The sequence below is a fragment of the Lagopus leucura genome, unplaced genomic scaffold (assembly GCF_019238085.1).
Source record: "Lagopus leucura isolate 7727_CA_CO unplaced genomic scaffold, USGS_WTPT01 Super-Scaffold_100008, whole genome shotgun sequence".
NCBI lineage: Eukaryota > Metazoa > Chordata > Aves > Galliformes > Phasianidae > Lagopus > Lagopus leucura.
The window spans coordinates 2,805,814-2,824,194 of NW_024962265.1; the positions used below are offsets into that span (position 1 = coordinate 2,805,814).

General features: G+C 44.0%; 1 protein-coding gene across 4 annotated transcripts; it reads left to right on the forward strand.

Moving 5' to 3' along the window:
• Positions 1-4,148: 4,148 nt before the first annotated feature.
• On the forward strand, positions 4,149-17,654 carry LOC122180934 (endonuclease domain-containing 1 protein-like). Of its 4 annotated transcripts, XM_042872935.1 has the most exons (5): positions 4,149-4,565; positions 5,354-5,964; positions 12,551-13,342; positions 15,144-15,461; positions 16,159-17,654. In XM_042872935.1, the coding sequence occupies exons 3-5, from the start codon at positions 13,082-13,084 to the stop codon at positions 16,702-16,704; spliced, it is 1,125 nt and encodes a 374-aa protein (XP_042728869.1). In that variant the 5' UTR covers positions 4,149-4,565; positions 5,354-5,964; positions 12,551-13,081; the 3' UTR covers positions 16,705-17,654. The 4 variants fall into 4 exon arrangements, with proteins under 4 accessions (XP_042728869.1, XP_042728871.1, XP_042728870.1 ...); XM_042872937.1 differs by lacking the exon at positions 12,551-13,342 and having other exon boundaries at positions 4,157-5,964; XM_042872936.1 differs by lacking the exons at positions 4,149-4,565; positions 5,354-5,964; positions 12,551-13,342 and adding an exon at positions 10,857-11,550.
• The last annotated feature ends 727 nt before the right edge of the window (positions 17,655-18,381 follow it).

Genomic DNA, 18,381 nt, shown 5'->3' on the forward strand with positions numbered 1-18,381 from the left:
TCCCGGGGAAAGCCCCTTCTGTGGTGCAGTGTCTGAGCATCATGCAGAGCATGCACAGGGCAGGATGTCCTCCTTCGTGCTGACATCCTCAGAGTGCCCTGGATGGCATGGAGTGAAATACACTGTTAAAAATAGTTGCTTTTTTTTTTTTTTTTTTTTTTCATTAATGAATTCCAATTGCCCCCTGTTTGGTTGCTGATACAGATGGTTGATGATCTGTCAGCTTTGTAGTTGGGACGGTGGGGTGGCTGGGCTTCCAAGATGACTTCTATTAAAATCATTGGATATCCCAAGTTGGAAGGAAACCATAAGGATCATTGAGTCCAACTCCTGGACTGTTCAACAATATTGTCAGTAAACAAGGAAGCCTGGAGTCTGTGTGTGTATTTCCTTGAGCATGGCTGGGCAGGAGGCAGATAAGGTAGTAACCTCTATATTGCCTTTCCCCCTGATCTTATCAGTAATGATATCCAGCCTTATTGCCGTAATGAAACCTAAAATACTGATTGCAATGTTTGTAACTTGCATGGAAAATAATCTTCTACCTGGAGGTTAATTTGTAGTTGATGGAGAAAGCAGAAAGCTATCAGTTTTTACCCTCCGTTCATAAATGTTCTTTCCTCATCTCTGGGGACAAATTGTTCCTGCAGGCCAGTTTGTTTGGATGACTGAGAATAAACAACATGTAGCCTTTTAAAGGCTACCTATATGAGCTGCCTGAATGGATGCTGGATGACAATATAATTCAGAGCATGAAGGAGCAGATTGAGAGTAAGTAATATCATTAAGTGCATTCCTCTATTAGCTCTTCTGAATGTTAGAGTGGTTTCCAAGAGCAAAATAAAAGTTCAACATAGAGCATGACACATGGATGAAGAATTTTGTATGAACATAAGACTTCATGTTGTAAGCACTGACAAATAATATCCAAATAGCTGTAGGGCACCAGTGATGTTCAGGAGAAATTAACTCTGTAATGGAATAAATTGGGCTGAGCTGTTGCCCTAGATTACAATAAAGAGGGGTGCTACCTGTTTTAATCCTTGGTAAAATTATGTTTTGAAAGGTTTGCCTTAAACGAATGCATGGATTTTGATGACAAGTTTGTGCTACTACTCCCAACATGTTTTCCCAGTAATGCATCCATCAGTGTCCATGGGGAAGATTTAGGAGTCAGTATAAAAATGGTACAGAAAGAACAGTCACATTCAGTATTGTGTTTCCTGTGGCATACCTCCCAGGATGCACTTTGGGGGCTGATGGTAACAGCTCTGCATTTATCAGAAATCCACCTTACCACCAAGAAAACCAAACAGCGTCAGGCAGTACATTTTGTGATGATTCCTGTGATTTAGTCCTGCAGCTGTCTTAAAAACCAAGCTGTCAAAGCTGAGCTCTAAAGCAGGTATTTTCTGATTGTTCCAGATTCACCTGCATTTTCCTGTATTTTGGTCTTGTTCTCAGTAAGGCTTTATCATGATGTCCTTACTCAAGTCCATTTGAGATTGGACTTGACATGCTCACTCCTTCCATCCTACCTCATTTGGGTGCTGTATAGCACTCTGTGGCCATAATTTTATAATACAGACTTCTTTGCAAACAGATATGGAATTGGTGAATAAATGAGTGAATATAAAGAGGAGGGGAAAAAAGAGATGCAGTTGGTAAATTCAACATCAGCCTCCTTTTTTATTGCTCCTGTGGGGTCAGCATCCATAACTGAAACTAAACTTCATGTCTTGCAAAACCAAGGCAAGGAGAAAAACGATTATCATGGTAACTCTGAGGTTGAAATGGAGCTCTGGACAGTCCAAAATTATACTCACAGCAAGTCTGACATCGGTGTTAGATCAAGATGCTCCAAGCCATTTGCATCACCAGACTTCACAGTGTCTACAAGTGCTGACATTGTGCAATTCAAACAAGCCCATCATTTTGCCTGCAATAACTCTTCTGTGAGGCTGGGAACCTTCTGATACAGGGTTTATCAATCCCAGATGCTGGTGGTGGCATTTGTTCTTCCTTTGCCTGGATGCAATACTGTATACTCAGCTGGTGAATCCATGTTTTACTACTGTGGTGACCCTGAGATGCAGAGAGGGCAACAAGGTTCAACTCCCAAGGCTAAAGATGCAGAAGTATCTAAACAATATCCACAAGTTTATTACCCTCAAGTTGAAGTGTTGGAACAGGCTACCCAGGGAAATGGTAAAGTCACCATCTCTGGAGGTGTTCAAGAAAAAGGCAGCTGTGGCACTGAGGGACATGGTTAATGGGCATGGTAGGGATGGGTTGGACTGGATGACCTTAGTGGTCAATCTAACCTAATGATTCTGTGATTATGAGATTATAAGATCTGCCTCCGGGCAGCCAGTCTGGATTTTAGATGCAACGTCCATAGCACAGTTTTGCTGAGCTGGTTTCCTTTCTGGTGTCAGCAAACACTTCTGCTTTTCAAGAGCATAGATTCTCTTGTTATACCTGTCTGGTGGGCTGGAAGTTAAATGCTATTGTAGCCTGCCTGGACACAGGCTTCTCCCACCCAAAGCTTAATCAACTGTATTAACTATTCTCTGCCCTTGCAAATATGCCCTACTGAGATACAGGTCCTGGCACTCAGTCCTTGCTGTGGATTTTGTGTTCTAAGGAAGCAGCTTCATCTCAGAAGAGGCATCAGAGAACCAGGTGAGGTAAAGTCTGGTCTGGCTGCCTGCAGGTTTATGTATTTTCCTGCTGAGCTCATGTTTGAGGAAAATCTTCATTTACCACTGAGGAATTTACCTGCTGTTGTGGCTCATTTTCTCACCCTGGTCAAGTTAGACCTGCAGACCTGTCAACCTTTGGTGTTCCCATTCCTCTCTCCTTCTTGCAAAGATGGGTGCTGCCCATGTGTAACACTTTCAAGGCTGTGTCAATGCAGAAACCCACAAAACAAAGGAAATGCTGAGTTTGTCTTATCGCAGTTTGTGACTCACCATATCTTGTTGACATACTCTTGGAAATACCCATTTCAAATTTCCCCACTTGCCTATTATGGACACAGGTTTGTATTTATAGTAAACTTGTTCTGTGCATGCATAAAACGAAAATAAACATTGAATTCTGCATCCATGGAGTCGAAACACAGGATTTTCTTATGCATCCTTTTGGTAAAGACCACATCCAGAGAGGTGGTACCTCAAGCAGATATCCTGGACAAAAAGGGAGCATCATCTTGGGATCTGCTCAGCCCTCTGAGGCCATGTATTTGGTTTGAAAGGGGAGTGTTACAAGGCAAGGCTGCATCACAAGGACAAAGTCAGCCATGAGCATTAGCTGGCTCTTGAGTCACTATGTTTGTGGCCTAACAGCAGGCCTAACTCAGCGCAGCAGCATGAGTCACTTGCACAAACAGCTCCTGACTTCACTTCCCAAGCTCCTCAAATCTGCATCCAGCCCACAGCTAGACAATCATGAACACACCTGCATGCTGGGTGATTTCCGGTGCTAACAACAATTTTGGACTTGAGTAACCTGCAGAGCACTACTCTAAACTCAGCCAACCATGCCAAGAGCTAAGAAAAATAAATCTCTACAGGCTTCACAAACCACATCAAACAGTTAGATCTAGGAAAATGAAGACTGAACAGCATAGGATCACAAACCATTAAGGTTGGAAAGACCGCTAAGATCATGTAGTCCAACCATCAACCCACCCCACCATGCCCACTAAACACATCCCTCACTGCCACATCTCCACATTTCTTGAACTCTTCCAGGGATGACAACTCCTCCACCTCCCTGGGCAGCCTGTTCCAGTGCTTGACCACTCTTTATGAGAATAAGTTTTTCCTAATATTCAACCTGAAGTGGCACAACATGCATCCTTCCCTCTTTGCCACACAGATTATTTTCCTGTTTTGTTCTCAAGTCACATCCTTGTTACTGATGACACAGGAAAGATGCTGTTCTCCTAGAGGTTGTCCTGGAGTGTTGCAAACTTTCCTGTTTCCTGGTTCCTGTGCAATTCCTGTTGTGTTGACATGCCAATGTCATAAGAATTAATGAGGAGGGGCTGTTTGCATTGAGGTCTGTCCATAAGGAAGCAACTTTGGCAAAGGGTAACTTTTGTATATTTTATTATGCTTTGGCTAGGTAAGTAATAAAAAATAGGTGTCACATATATAAAGATGAGGTTCATCTCATGTAACCTTAGAGGTGTAAATTAGAGCTTGTCATGCTATTTCCTTGTAGCCATCAGAGAGAAATAAGCATTTTCACAGTACAATTCCACCTGCCTGGTATGAGCTGGAGATATCCAAGGTCAGACTGGATGGGGCTCTAAGCACTCTGAGCTGTGGGTATCCACATTCACCATTGCAGGGGCGTTGGGCTAGATGACCTTTAAAGGTCCCTTCCAACTCAAAAGATTCTGTGATGCTATGAGCTGTGCTCAGGAAACATGCATTAATCTTTTATTGACTCTACAGGCAATGATGAAGACTAGCTCTTCAGCCAGACAGTTTCTGTCCAGCAATCAACAGAGGTCTGGAAACAAATCTGGGAGTCTGTGCCATTTTGTCCGGGTGAGCTGTTGTGATGGTTATTGCAATTGTTTGCCTCTCTTAGCTTGGCGTTGAGGGCCAGTTTGTTGTGAATTAAGTATAATTGAGGAATGTTCCTGGTGAGCCCTATCTAGTTTCTTCATCCACACGTTGTGATGCAGCACTGAGCCTCCCTGAACTCTGTCTGAACTCTGTCTTCCCACTGGTCCTCAGGTTATATTCTGGGCTCAAATTTTAAGCAACAGCCAGTAGTGAACAGATTTTGTGGACATGAAATGTAGTCACAAACTATGTTGTAGTCACAAACCAGGAATTGCAACTGGAAAACATCAACAACTTATGTCACAGGCAGTCAAAATGAAGGAGTCTTACTCTGACCTCCTACCACAGGTACCTACCTTAAGTGAGCTCATGCTCCGTGTGTACTGTAACTAAACCATCATGCCCCACAATGGAATAGCAGGCTGTTTGCTCATTCTCTGTTAAACATAGATCCTATCTTAAACTTGATAAGTGCACTGAATGAAGTTCTGAAACCAACCTCCTAATTGCATTTTAGCACTTAATGCCCACTGGTTTTATCAGCTTCCCATAAGTTAAGTGTTAAATAGGAATCAATGGATGTGAGCATTGAGCAAGATTTATGAATGATCTGTTTATTTAATAGTCTGGATTTTGAGTAATGGCAACAAAGTCACAAAAATGTAAAATGACAGAACACATAATTAAGATCAGAAACAAGATCTCACTTGGCAGCTTCAGCATCTCCAAGGACTTTTTTTCAGATCACTGCTCCCATCTCTTAACAGAAGATGATGCTGGCGCTGTGGCAGGATCTGCCACCCTCATACCACACAGCATTATCACATCCTTTGTGCCTCGAGGCAGAGAGCAATGAGCAACGAGAGCTGACATCTTCAGAGGTGAAGTGAAGATCAGGACCACCGTGGACGGCTGGCTCTTCTTGCTGTGCCACATCCATGGAGCATCCCAAGTCCAGCAGAGACAACCCAAGGCACAACTCCTGAGCAAGGGACTGCTGTTTCTAATTAGTAATGAACTGGAGCTTGATCTGACGTATTTCCACACACAACCAACAATCTAATTTCCATACGGAGTGAGCCAGCCACCAAACTGGAAATCTTGTTGACGCAACTGCTAATTATCCTCGGCATAATTAACAAGCAGTAACACAGTTTGTGTATGGCACAGAGGACAAACCTGGGGCTCCCAGGAGACAGAAGCACAGTTCTCATGGAGAGGTGATTTTGCAGGATTACCAGAGGAACCGAGTGGCTGCAGTGATTGTGGGGTATCATCATTCTCTCATGGGAGGAAATGAGCTGATGGAGCCTCATCTGTCCCCCAGGGGACTCTCAACACTGTATCTGGAAGTGTGCCCTCCTCTTGGCTCTTTGAGGTATGTGGTGTCTATTTAGTTATGTATTTATGGCCTTTGGGCTGTAGAAAGCCCTGAAGATACAAGATTAGGGAATTTTGGCCATCTATTGCATTGCTATAATTTTCCAGATGTGTTTGTCAGGATGGGGAAGGGTAGGAGCAAATGATAGCTCTGCCTACCACAGGATCACAGAGATATTAGTTGGACACATTAGCTGGAGGTCTCTAATTCAAAATGTGCTTGAATACTGTCAGCTCTAGGCTGGCTTAGCATGGTTTCATCCAGCTGAGCCTTGAGTCACCTCTGCATTTCATCATTAATCACTTCCCATCAACCTGTTCCAGTGCTGTAGTACCTTCCTAGAGGCAATTTTTTCTATCCTGTTGTTCAGCCTGCACCGAGCAGCTGCCCCTTGTAACAGTGTCTGGCTCTACCACAAGGAGTTCGACATCATTAACTTTGCAGCTGCCTTTTCAAGTAGCTATAGGCAGCTGCTGGGCTGCCCGTCAGCCTCCCCTTCCTCACCTGCTCCCTCTTCCACCTTTCACCTTCAAGCCTGAATCCCTTGGCCTCTCCTGAGAGGTGTGCCCCAGGGCTCTTGGTGGCATGTCTCAGAGCAGCTTCAATCCAGCTGCATGGCAACAGGACTTGGGAGTCCACCTACATGTTAAAATCTGGGCTTTAAAATATAGTGTCTTCCAGAAGGACGACTCAAAGGTTTAATAAACAGACTGTATTAAGTATTTCACAGAATCACAGAATTGTAGGGGTTGGAAGGGACCTCCAGAGATCATCGAGTCCAACCCCCCTGCCAAAGCAGGTTCCCTACAGCAGGTCGCACAGGTCGGCATCCAGGCAGGTCTTGAACATCTCCAGAGAAGGAGACTCCACCACCTCCCTGGGCAGCCTGTTCCAGTGCTCCATCACCTCACTGTAAAGAAGTTCTTGTGCACATTTGTTTATTTAATTAAATATTGTATATTTGTTTGTTACTATATATTTATATTTAGTATTATTTATATTTATATTATTTATATTTAGTATTATGTATATTTAGTATTATTATATATTGTATATTTAATTAAACTCTAGTAAGTAAAAGATCATTTCAGCCTCTTAAAAACACATCTGTATGAAACCACAGCGTGATTTAGTTTCTATAAGGACAAACCTGTTCACGAAACCAGAGCACAGCTTTTCCCTGGATAAGCTCATGCCTTGCTGGAGGTGAGTGACCTGCTGCCCATAAAGGTGAACAAAGCCTGGAGTAGGGAACAGAACAGTCTCCTAGCTGGAAGGGAAGTGAGGGCATTTGCTCCCTGAAGCTTGATAAACTTGACAGCTGTTGAATTTTAATCACCTCAACAGGCTGTAGTGAAGGCTGTGATTAATTATTTTGGGCAGAGTGAAGCCGCTGTGCTGGGAGACTGAATGAGGCAAGCCCTTTGAGGGAGAAACAATATGGAGAGATGGAAGAAAGGAGTTTCCTGAGGCCCAGAAGATGATAGATCCCAGATCAGTCTACTCTTCTCTTGTGCTGTTTCTTATGACCTGGGCCATGCAAGGAGACAGCGGGAGGAAGCAGGGCCCCAAGCCTGCTGACTCCAATGCGTTGTGGTCACTGGCAGGATTTCCCCATCCATTCATTGTTTGCCTTTCTTAATGCAGAACCATGAAATCAACAGGGGGACAGCCTTCCTCACCCTGAGTCATAGAGCTGAGTTTCTTGAACTTCAAGCAAACCAGTTTTTTTCCGTGGGGAATCCCATAGGTCTGACGTAGCTGAGATTGCTTCAGCAATCACTTCTCATCTGCAAAAGGTATTAAGACATAGCTGTTCTCTGCTAGTTTTCATGTTAGGATAGATCTCTCATATGGAAATATTTTGAAGATTAATATCTTTTACTGTTTTGTGTAATATTATTTTAACATTTCTATGTGCCATTAAATAGATAGGAGCATTCTTGTTTTCCTTCTACATCAGTATTGCAGCATCACTTTTGAAGTCTGTGTTTTACCTCTGCTCCCAGGCAAAGAGCCTGCTTCTTTCTTGTTTCCATCTCTTTATCCAGCAGCACCCAACTGGTGAGCATCTGTAGCTTGGGAATTTGGTGACTGCTTGCTTAGCTGTCCCCTGCAGAACCCGTGCTGCTGCTCAGGAATCAGAAAATGAAAACAACTGATCGATTTTTGGTCTCCGAAGCTGAAAAAAACTGAAAGAGTGAAAGTAACCACAGGCAAATCTACCAGCTCTCTGCTAATGAGTATTTGTAGCAAAGTGATTGGTGACTGAGATGAGACCCCACTGCCACTGAGCTGTACCTGCTGTGCGTGCACACAGACCATGGCACACAGTCTGGCTGAGTTCGTACACCTAAAGTTACTTCAAGTAATCCAAGTCTGGGTAGCCCAATGTGCCCAAAAAGCCCAAGGTTTTCCTGCTAAACTGTAATACATTAAAAGTACTGCTTGATCCTTATAGGGACATGTTTATCTTCAAAATGCAGGAACAGCCCTAGGAAAATAGGTCAATAGTTTATTAAGTCAGTAGTTTATAAATATGGCACTTGTTCTGGTGCTGGATTAGGCAACCTCATATCTCTTGCATCCTTATCTCTCTGCCCACTTTTCTCCATAAACATGGCACTTCTTCCACGGCCCTGGACAAGAGTTGTGTTATTTGCATGAGCTATGCTCCTTAATGGAGGTTGCACTACAGAGCTGCTTTGAGAGACTTTTGGGACGCTGTTGACGAGAAGCCCAACTGTCTCCTCTGGGCACCTCAAACCTTTGAGGACCCTCACCTGAGACCCTCCTCTTTGCTGCTCTTTAAGGAGAACAGTCCAGAACAGCCTGTATCATGTATGTGAACCATGTTTTATAGAATCATAGAATCATTAAGGTTGGAAATGACCACTAAGATCCTCTAGTCCAATCATCAATCCATCTCCCTTGCATTTTGTTTTCTTGTGCCCATTCGCTTCTGCTGCTGTGATTTATTCCTTCCTTAAGATCTACACTGCAGCTCTGTGGCTCTTCATTTGCCTCTTTCATGGAGATAGAAAAGTGAAAAAAGACTTTGGTGGCATCTCTTCTTCAGCAGTGGAAATAGTACCCTCCTCTGACTCTGCTGATTCCAAATCCTCTCCTTCCTGCCCTGCAGCCACAAGAGGCATATCTCTCCTCATTTGGGCTGCTACAGCAGCAGTCTAGAAACAGAAAGGAGGTAAATGTCAGGAGAAAATTCTAATGGAGATGACAGGGTTGGACTTGAACACTCCTTCCTGTTTCTTTTCTACTACGATGCGGGATTATTGGAAGTATGTAATCTGCAAACATCTGAACTCCCATGTGACTCAGAGAAGACTGGAGGATTCAGTAAGATTCTTCCATCTCTGAGCTTTAGCACTGAAGAAATGAAGGTTTGTCTTGCAGGGCAGACCACATAGGAGCTGGCTTGCAGTAGAGGGATGTTCAACATTACTCACAGCTCCACTCCATCCAGAAAATGCACAGCTCCTTCATTGTGCAGCCTTTGCTTACACTGACTTGAAAGACAGAATGGTGCCAGCAATGAAGCAGGAGAGCACAATTTTTATAAACATCAATAAAATGAAAAAGCATGACCTAACAGTCTTTGGGAGTTGAGCATGGGGTTCGTGGCTTGTTCTCAAGGACTCAACAGTCCTTGACTGTTGCCTATATTTTAGGCACAGGACATTTTATTTCTTTATGTATATATTCTGCAGGGTTTTTTTCAGATTAATTAAAACTATGGGCAAGGCCACACTTCCATCCTATGGAAGGGTCCAGTTTCATTCCCACAGATCACTCATTCATGGCTAAGCTGGACTCACTTTCCTTCTCTGACAAGTGTAGACTGCCCACATAAGAATTTTACATTGGTCTGCCCCTAAAGCTGATCTTTATTAGCTTTTGTTGATTCCAACTACGTGGGAAAACTTTTTGTCATGCAAGACTTGCTGCTAATTGCTCTGGTGGGATTTCACCATCAGGATTTTGATAACTTCAGCTATGTTTGCATAGCATTTTTGATATCACACCTGGGTCCTGGTTGTACTCAGTACCTAGCTGATATCTGCTTTGCTTACTTCCTGTTTAGCTGTGGATGTTATAAGTCCTTTTTGAAGAAAAACCAAACCAAACAGAAAAAAAAGAACCAACACAGTTTAGTTCTTTGTTTCTCTGTATGCAGTGACCTCTTGTGAGCAGCAAAACACTAATAACAGCCTCTCACTTCACCATGTTAAAAAGCAGAAGCCCAGTGAGTACTGCTGGGACACCAAGCTCAGCATCTTGCTATTCTTATTCAGAAATATCCATTAAATGCTGTTCTCAACTTGAGTCCCAGAATCCCTTTGCTCCAATATCTCAAGGCTGCATGCTGCTCTCGATGCCCTACCTGAGGCTGACCAAGTGGACCCAGAGGTTCTTTACAGCCTCAGCCATTCTGTGATCCTGTAAAGATGCACTTCCAGGAGCTTTAACACAGCATTAGACTCCCTGACTTCTGTCTAGTATGTTTCTGGTCCAGGTCTCAAACTCTGACACATCATAGTTACAACAGGTGGTTATTGGTTATCATCATCGTTAACAATTTTTAATGCCATTTTCAACTCACTTGTGATGTGGGAAAACAGCAGCTCTCCTACAGCTTTCCTTCAGGAGACCATAGGAGTGAACTCTTTTCATTCCATTGGAAATCAGATGAGAGTGTTCTCTCCAAACCCTTTATCCACTACTAATGGAAGAAACCCTGTCTCCACCAAGCCTCCTGAATGCACACTGGGATGCTGTTTGGACATGGGCTCATCAGTGGTTTGTAAAGCAGCAGACAGAGAGGTTTGCAACCCTCTGTGTGCTCATTCCCTGGAAGGGGCAATCTGGATACCAATCTGGATTTCATGAGCGTGGGCTTTGGAGTTGATAAGCACCACATAGAAAAAGAAAGTGCCCATAGTTCATGTATTGGTGCAGGCATAGGAGAGAACCTGTCCAGTGAGATACAATTTGAAAATGGTCATCCTATATCTAGAAAATAGAAATAAATAAAATACATATAGAATGTCATTAACGTGCTATAAAACCATTACAGTTATGTGAAGGAAAATGCGTACTCTGACTCCATCAACTGTATTTTGAGAGGCTGTAGAAGAGCAGCCCATGAACATCTGTGTGTACTCAGAGACAGGATGTACTGCCTAATGCCACCGAGGCTGTCTGCTGGGAATAGAAACTCCGTGCACCCCATGGGAAATGAGGAAGTAGAAAGAGAAATCAGCAGGCTCAGCTATCTAATGCCGATCTGACACGTGGTGCTCTCTAGTAAACCTGGGAGAAATTCTGAGGAAACAGCAAATAGCAATTGTTGCCCCCCGTTTCTAGGAAGATGTGAGCAAATATCCCCAGGATAACAACAACATAAGTCTCTCTTCTTTGTGTAATTTTTTGTTTGTTATTAAAAGGTGCAGATTTATATTGGTGCAGGTGTGTATTGCAGCAGGGCTGTGAACATATGTCCATTTCTCAAGGGGGAAAAAGGAACTGACAGTTCAGCTGCTGGTTCTGAGACACAGCTTCAAGGTAAGTCCTTGCTCCTTTCTCCATTGACTCCCATATTTGATGGGTTAATGGTTGGACTAGATGATCTTAGTGGTCTTCCCAACCTTAATGATTCTATGATTTCAAAGCATTTCCTTGATCTTTGGAATAAATACAGGAGGCAAAAGGTATGCTGCAATTACTGAGATCTAACCATCCCCATAGGAGAAAACTAGATCTTATGTGTGCACATACTTTTCAGAGCTTTAGCATTTTGTATTACAGGGTAAGGGGAGAAGGAATGACTTGGAAAAGAAGTGTAAGCATATAGAAATAAAAATCTGGAGAACGTGGGAGAGGTACTTAGAAGCAGCAGAGACTGGAGGAAGCTGGGAACTTGTCACCATATGAACTATTCTTTGAAAAAATCACAAAATCAGGTGGAGTCCAGGAAAAAAAATCACTTCTAGTGATGTTTGGACAAAAACCCCAAAGAAGGAACATCGTTCCCAATGGAGATAAGCCAGCCCTCTGAGCCAGCACTCACAGAATCATAGAATAGAATTGTAGAATCGTTTGAGTTGGAAGGGACCCCTGATGGTCGTTTGGTCCAACTCCCCTGCAATGAATAAGGACACATACAGCTACATCAGGTTGCTCAGAGCCTCATCCATCCTGACCTTGAGCATCTCCAAGGAGACTCCAATCCCCTGGATCCTGTTAGAGATGCAGCACTGCATTGGCGCTGTGTCACCTGTCTAGAAAAGGCACCAAAGCCTGGCAGGATACTTTTAAGTGGTGTTGCTTCTCACTTGCTGACCTGGAAAAATGTTGGACCTGATCTGAGATACTTCAGGGAAACTGCTTGCGAGAAGAAGCCTTGGGCACTGATGCACAAAATGACTAAAGGTGAACTGAGATGTTGAACTGTAGGAAAACACGTTCCATTTGCCTTTTTAATTATTCAACTTGATGATGACCACCATCATATTATCATCATCACTGTATCATTTATTATTGTTATTAATTTGTTCCCAAACAGGGGGTTGTCACCTGCTTCTTATGAATTGCCACAAGTTCCAAGGGTATTTTGTGCTCTGGAATGAAAACAGCACAAACTGGGTTGAACAAGGTGCATCCCTTCAGCCAAGCCACTCATATCCATTGAGACTGCAGCATAACATTAGCATTATCTTAGTGATGTGGACCAAGGTTGTATGAGATGCACTGAAGGTTTTGGGTGGCTGGAGCAGACAGGTACTCCTTGATGCCTTATCTGGCAACATCATTGATCTTTGCATCACTGCCAGCCAATCACAGTCTGTACCAAGCAGCTGGGAGTAGACTTGGAGTTTGTACCCTATTTTGTATGCAACTTCAGGATAAGGTATATTCAAGATACTATTTTGCCCCATGAATAGAATTTGGCTTACAGCCATAGCAGAGACTCGGTTCAAGGTTAATCAGAAATGCCATAAAACACCTTGCATAATGAACCTGTGAGTTTCAGCTGGCAAATCACCTGGAAAATTCACACCAAACTCTTGAATAAAGGAGGGAGCTTTCTCTACCCATGACCTTGCAAAGCACCTCTGGAAAAACCCATTTTCAACACACATCCTGGCTCCACCCCTTGACAATCCAGCTTGAACTCCTGGTTGAGAAATCCAATAAAAACGTATTATGGCCAACTTTCCCTGCCTGGAGACTATATATAAATCACCCACAGTCACAACTTCAGATTGTAGCAGGAGCATTTGAAAATCCTCTACAGTTTTGGGGCTGCAAGCAGCATCACGTGAATAAACCTATTTATGTGCTTCTCTTTCACACGGTAGGTTGGTTTTTGCATATCTGAAATGAAATTATGTGTATGTAGTAAGTTTGTGGAGGGGGTGGTGCAAAAAAAGGAACTTTTCTGCTTGAGGAGGTTCAGCCCTCCAGGGCATGACATAACCACCTCTTGTGGTTTTCTCTCCTCAGTTTTCAGCTTGCTTCTCATCCTGTTCCTGATCCAACACTAGTAAAGAGATAAAGGGCCTGATAAAGGGCCTGTGGGGTAACTGCCCACAGCAGTGGGAGTGGAACTGGATGATTTTTAAGGACCCTTCCAACCCAAGCTATTCTGTGGTTCTCTGATTCTATGGTTTTATGTCTTGTGTCATATAAAGGATATCTCTGTCTCAGTATTCCAAATGCAATGGGAATCAATACATGAGGGTCAGAGAAAAGAATACAAAAGGGCAGTGTGCAAGGAGATTTTCCAAGCCAAGAGCAGTCCTCAGCTCAGACACCTCCCCAGACAAATGTGGGGTTTGTGTTTTAGAGGCCATAATGCCTTCCTCTCCTGTGAATCCCTCCAGCTGCTTTTCCTACCAGCCTGATTTCATATGCTAATTATTTGAAAATCACTCATTTGAACATCTAGCAGTGAAAATGGAAATATCACTGCTATCCCAAAGCCTGCAGTGCAGCTGAAAGAAGATAAAGCATCCTGCACCACAATGAAATTAGGAACAGTTTTCTCCAACAGAAAGATCTTGCTGACTGCTGACAATCATGTCAACACCTGAGAAGGATGAAATACAATCTATTTCTGGACCAGAAATAGAAAATCTCGTGTCCGCTCTTTTCACTGTACAGGAAAAAGAACATGCAAAGCTGAAAACATGGATCTGTAGAAATTCTGTACAATCATAGGAAGAGCTGTAGCATTATATATCAGTATATATCAGCACATCAATATTTTTCTCCAGAAGAGTGGTTGGGCTTTGGCACAGTCTGCCCAGGGAGGTGGTGGGGTCAGCGTGCCTGGAGGTGCTCAAGAAATGTGGAGATGTGGTACTTAGGGCCGTGGTTCAGTGGGCAGTACTGGTGGTAGGTGATTGGTAAGACTAGATGATCTTAGAGGTCTTTTCCAATCTTAATGATTATATGATTCCATGACTATCTGTACTGCTATAGCAGCTAAATAGAGGAATCATCCCTTGTGCTTGCTGCTGCCATCTGCTCAATCCCTTCTCTTCGTCCATGTGTCTCTGTACGTTTGTGATTTTGGGTTGGACACCCTGAAAATGCAAGAAGAGCACACGTTGCCCAGTGACAGCTGTCTGAGTGCCAGAACTCCAAGGTGGACCATTTGGGATCATGTGTCTGATTTAAATTCTGCTGTGAGCACAGATAAGTTAGAGAAAAGTGCATTTCTGTGTGATCTTCAATGAGGCAAGGAACATGTGGTGAGCTTAGCACCACTGCGATTTTCCCTCTAAATCCCTCACAAGACTAATGCTGAACTCAGCATCCAAGCTGTTGGAACAGAATGTGAATCCAGCTGAGGGCAGTTGGAGCACTGAGGGCCATGGTTAGTGGGCATAGTGGGGATGGGTTGATGGTTGGACTGGATGAGCTTAGTGGTCATTTCCAACCTTAATGATTCTGTGATTTTATGATTCCAAAACCCATTTTAGAGTTCAGCCTTATTCTGCTGTTGCTTTTTCAGTATCCAATAAGAGATGAATTGTTCTTCCTTGATCTTTCAAAGTCTCCTTCTCTACCAGCCGTGCCCAAGAGCAAAAATGAGTCTAGATTTGATGAGCTTTCTCTGAGTTTGTTGTCTGTCTGCATTTGATCTCCAGGTGAGCAAGAGCTCATCCCTCAAAGTCCTCCCTGCAATGCTGCTGCTGCTGCTGCAGATCTCACTGAGCTGCCTCTGGCTGGGACGTGGTGAGGTGGTAACATCCTTTGAAAGTTCATGCCCTCAGTTTTTCTTCCGGGAAACCCCCCCAAATGAAGCCCTGGAACCAGAGAGCCCAGCCTGGATCTGCCAGCGTTACAAGAATCAGTATTATTTTGCCACCTTGTATGACAGGAGCAGGCGTATTCCCGTGTATTCTGCTTACCTGTACCAACCTGGATCTGGCACAAGACCCAAAACCTGGCTGGTGGAACCCCAGGTGAGCATTCTCCTCATCTCCTCTGGGACTTCTGTGGGCTCCATGGCTCTTCTCTTCATCCTCTTCCCATTCTATCCACCTGTAAGGACTCCCTAAGTGACCTAAGCTTGAAAGAGAATGCCTGTGCTCTTGTTTTCCCCAAGCCTGTAAAACAATAGAGTGTTGACAGATTAAACTAAAAGAGGCATGAAAAACATAGAGAGAGCTGTTTGTGGAAGTGGGTCTGAATGGAGCAATGAGCAGGACTGGTGACAGTGTGATGAGATGTAGGTGATGATGAAGGTTGGATGTGATTAACAGGGGCAGCAGGAACTGAGGAGAGCCTTGGGCAGGTGTGGGATGTGGAGATGAAAGGAAAGGGAACCAGATGTGTCACACTTGTGTCTCTCCAAAGTCACCTCTCAGACCTGGGAGAATAGAAAATTTATCCATAGCTCATGTATCCATCCACATTCCTGCTGCAGACTGGGTCTCGAAGGTCACAAGCCAAATGAAGTGGTGTCATATTTTGAGCTTTGTTTTATTTTAATCTCTTGTCAAGGAGGGACAGCTTTATGATTTCTCTGTGATAAGTATGTTTTCATTGCATTGAAATGGCAGAAAATGAGTGCTCGGCACTCAAAGACTTCTGCTCCAGAAAACCTGCTCCACTACTCCCATCCCCAGTGCTAACACCTTTTCTTCTTTACCTGTCAAGCTGATGGGCCTGAGTTATCCCAAAACAATGGAAAGAGAATGGACACTCTCAAAATATTACAACGTCACTTCAGAGCAGATTGGCAAGAGCCAAGCTATCCTTCAGGATTACAAGAACCTGACGGGTTTGAACCGCGGCCATTTGAACCCCAGTGGACATCACTCTGACTCCAGCAGCAGGACGGCAACCTTCAGCCTCACCAACATCGTGGCCCAGAATGAGAAACTCAACGGTGGTGCCTGGAACAACTATGAGCAGCAAACCATGATGAGGAGGACGGTGGGGTGTAACACAACCTACGTCGTGGTGGGTGCTGTGCCTGGGAACAACTATATTGCCAAGGGCAGAGTGAATAAGCCCAGCCACATCTGGTCGAGCGCTTGCTGTGAGGTGGACGAAAGCCACAGGGAGGCTTGGGGGGTCATTGCTGAGAATGACAAGAATGAGGTACAGCTCCTCACGCTGGGGGAGCTGGAGGAGGTGTTGACCCACCTTTATGGGAGGGATCAGGTTTATCTGTTTGATAGTGACTGTCCTAGGGAATAAGCCCTGTTTCACATCATAGGTATCCTATCATACCCACCAGCATTTGTCCTACTTTCTTCTCTAGGGGTTTTCCAGTTGCACTCAGAGCCTCTTCTTTGAAAATAAAAGGAAGAGGCCAGTAGAGCCTCTGGCTCATTTGCTTTCCTACTCTGCTGCCCACCCTTGCAATAATGGTTCTGGGATGAGTCCCTGAAAGCTCTGGAGGGACAGTCTGGATACCAGTCCGTGGGTAAGGAATCAGTTTGTCCTTAAGACTAGAGACATACTGCTTTTTGTTCCTCCCTGTTTCTCCATGCCCACATACAGACTGTGGTTCCTTACCCTCTTTCATTCAACATTGCTGTTAACATGCTGTTGATTTATCCATTGCCTCCTCAGGAAAGTTCCCAGGCAAGGTTGGCTCAGATAATCCATGGATTATCCAGATTCCTCCTTGGAGATACTCAAAATCCATCTGGACCTTGTAATGGACAACCTGCTCTGGCTGACTTGCCTGACACAGCCAATGGCAAAGGCAAAGAGCAGACAGAGAGAGGAAAGTGGAAAGGAGGAAGGCTAGTAAGCATGGGAAGAACATCACAGCTCTGTTGAGCTCTGTAAATAAGTAAAATAAGGAAGGAGATAACCTGCATCTAATCTCTAAGCTCCCTAACCCTGAGTTTACATGAAGGCCATGCTTATGTAAATTTACTAGAACATTTTTGTTTGCTTGGTTTTGGATCATGTACCTTGAGAGCAAGAGCTGAGGTATCAAGCAGCTGGGCTTAGGGATCAGATACACAGCAGACTTTGACCAACTAAAGATAAATTTCTGTAATGCAGTGGGATAACTTCATTCTCTGCCCTACTTTTGAACCTTTTCTGCAGATTTATATATGATTGATTTTTTTTTTTCCATTGTAAAATGTATTCAGTGGGTATAAAAGTTCAATATATGCTGTATAATTTTGTTCCTGAGTTGTTTATGATATAAATTATTTGCTCCAATGTTAAATCCTAGAATTGCTTTCCACTGAAATTTCCACTTCTAGTAATGCCTTAGTTTGTAATGCTTCTTTGCCAGAGATAGGCTGTCCAAACCCAATCTGAAAATACCATAACACCTATCATGACACTATCACTACTTCACAGAAACACAGAATCACAGAATGGCCAGGGTTGGGAGGGACCTCAAGGATCAGGAATCTCCAACCCCTCTGCCTCACACAGGGCCACCAACCCCCACATTTAATACCAGACCAGGCTGCCCAGGGCCCCACCCAACCTGGCCTTGAACACCTCCAGGGATGGATGAGGCATCCACAACCTCTCTGGGCAGCCTGTTCCAGCACCTCTCCACTTTCATAGTAAAGAATTTCCCCCTGACATCCAACCTAAATCTTTCCTCCCTCAACTTCAAACCATTTCCCCTTGTCCTGCAGTTATCTACCCTTTCCAAGAGATGGTTCCCCTCCTGTTTGTAGGCTCCCTTTAGGTACTGAAAGGCTGCAATGAGGTCACCCTGCAGCCTTCTTTTCTCCGGGCTGAACAAGCCCCGCTCCCTCAGCCTGTCTTTGTAGGGGAGGTGCTCCAGTCCCCTGACGGTCTTCGTGGCTCTGCTCTGGCCCTCTCCACCACCTGTCCTTCCTGTACTGGGGGCTCCAGACCTGGACACAGTACTCCAGATGGGGCCTCACA

Excerpts from the sequence above, each read along its gene's own strand:
- LOC122180934 (XM_042872935.1), top strand. The coding sequence starts at position 13,082 with ATGACCTTGCAAAGCACCTCTGGAAAAACCCATTTTCAACACACATCC. Across the intron at positions 13,343-15,143 it reads ATGTGCTTCTCTTTCACACG|GTGAGCAAGAGCTCATCCCT; the intron begins GTAGGTTGGTTT and ends TTTGATCTCCAG. Across the intron at positions 15,462-16,158 it reads CCTGGCTGGTGGAACCCCAG|CTGATGGGCCTGAGTTATCC; the intron begins GTGAGCATTCTC and ends TTACCTGTCAAG.